The following is a 1994-nucleotide window of genomic DNA, read 5'->3' on the forward strand; positions in this document are numbered from 1 at the left end:
TTTTTATATTATATTTATGTTATGTATTATATTTATTTGTATATTTACAAAATATAAACATTTATTTGTTTTCTTTTGCTACAAATATAAAAAAACGTAGCCAGAATAAAAAAGGAAAAATATCTTTTATGCATATTATATCATAAGTTAGCTTTTGTTACAATATATCCCATTTTAAGCAAAAAAATAATTTGAAGATTTGTGTCTATAACCAAAACATATCAATATTATTTCATTATTAATAATTTAACAATTTCCTCATGTCATCATTAATGTCGTCAACACATCTACATTTTAATAATATAAAGAATATTAAGTTGATCGCAGATTTATTAAACATTATTCAATCATAAATCACAATCTATCAAAAGAGAATTATCTTGATACATAATATTTTGAGATTCCTTTTTTAAAATAACAAATTTGATAGCACAGTTGTCCCAACATACGGTTCCTTAAAATTTCCTCATAATCGATCATACATTTTCGATCGAATTTACTTAGACGACTGTGAAAGCTAATGCAAATAATACATATATTTTATTTTTATCTTTTTTTGCTTTAACACACAAACGATTACGATATTTTAAATTATTATCATATCTGCTATATGACAATGAAAATATCAAAATAGCAAATATCAATTTAATTTAATAATAGTATCATATATATTATCTATATAAAATTAAATAATCTATATTAAATTAAAATTAAATCAACTTTTTTCTTAATTCTATTAATGGTTATATCTATTTATGCAAAAACTTAGAACCATACCTGGAGGCAGCCGCAAAACGATTTCTTCACTCGTGATGGCATAGTCTGGCAGCGACCGACAAACTCTTTCAAAGGCTGTGAATTTTTCACAGGACAGCTTGGAATCCTCTGCAAACCATAAAATCCTTCTTATAGTAGTACTCAATATTACACAATGCGTATATATAACAAAAAATGTCAGTAAAAAGATCCTAAGGATTTACATAAATACGTAAAAATAACGTATTTATGTAAATTCTTTAGTACTAAAGTTGTTATAACGTTTATTATTATAACTAATAGTACTTTGTTGAGTTGCAACAAAAAGCTCATTAGAATAAATTTAAATATTTTTTATAGAAAAATATTTAATTTTATGTTATATGACGGAAGCAGTTAAAAAGAAAATGAATTTGAGAATTGGGTCGTAGAAATTTTACGCATCTTTATAACATGTAATATAATACAATATCACGTATAACATATGACGTATCAAAACGCTATTAGAAAACGAGAGTAAGTAGTAAAAATATAATAATAACATCGCATTAAACTCAATTTCGTAACAGTTGTTGCTTCATCTTCCGTTAGTTTTATAAATGGAACGTTCTGCTTCGTCGTTATATATAGTTACAATATAAGAATATTATGTATAAGGAGAACAGACATAACAAAAATTTTAAAAATATAGGTCTGATTTAATATTTTGTGCAGGAAAAAATGCAAGATTACTATCGTATATTATTTCACAAAACAATTATGTACATAATATACATATACAATTGTATGGAACAAACTAGAATATTTGAGATTGTCATGTAAATAAGATAACCATTTAATTTTCTATATATGTATATAGGGTGGCCTACGTAAAGTGTTCCAAGCCAATAACTAAAAATATTTGTCAAATCAAAAAATTGTTCCTGAGAAAGTTTCATGTATTCGAGGGGTCTCTTTAATAGTTCAAAAATTTAATAAAGTACAAAAAACAGAAAAATTATAAAGTCTTCCATTTAATTTATGGTTTTATCATTAGTTTAAATGCATTCTACTTTAAAGTTTAAATGCTTATAACTTTTGATAGAAGTATTTTTTAAAGAAATGTCTCAGATAAAATTTGCTTGTTTTTTCTCATAGAATCAAAATTTGTAACATTTTATAAGGGGTTTCATTTGAAATTATAAAGTTATTCCCTGCTTCCCTTGAAGGGGGAGCGGAAGCGACTTTATATTTACGTA

General features: G+C 24.7%; 1 protein-coding gene across 3 annotated transcripts in view; it reads right to left on the reverse strand.

Moving 5' to 3' along the window:
* Positions 1-1994, reverse strand: part of LOC115239160 (disheveled-associated activator of morphogenesis 1) — a 44597-nt gene that overhangs the window by 14999 nt on the left and 27604 nt on the right. For all 3 annotated transcript variants that reach the window (XM_029813526.1, XM_029813528.1, XM_029813527.1), the window contains one exon: positions 778-885. In XM_029813526.1, the coding sequence (XP_029669386.1) occupies positions 778-885 (108 nt within the window). The remainder of the gene's footprint in view (positions 1-777; positions 886-1994) is intronic.

The sequence above is a fragment of the Formica exsecta genome, unplaced genomic scaffold (genome assembly GCF_003651465.1).
Source record: "Formica exsecta isolate Colony F162 unplaced genomic scaffold, ASM365146v1 scaffold365, whole genome shotgun sequence".
Classification (NCBI taxonomy): domain Eukaryota; kingdom Metazoa; phylum Arthropoda; class Insecta; order Hymenoptera; family Formicidae; genus Formica; species Formica exsecta.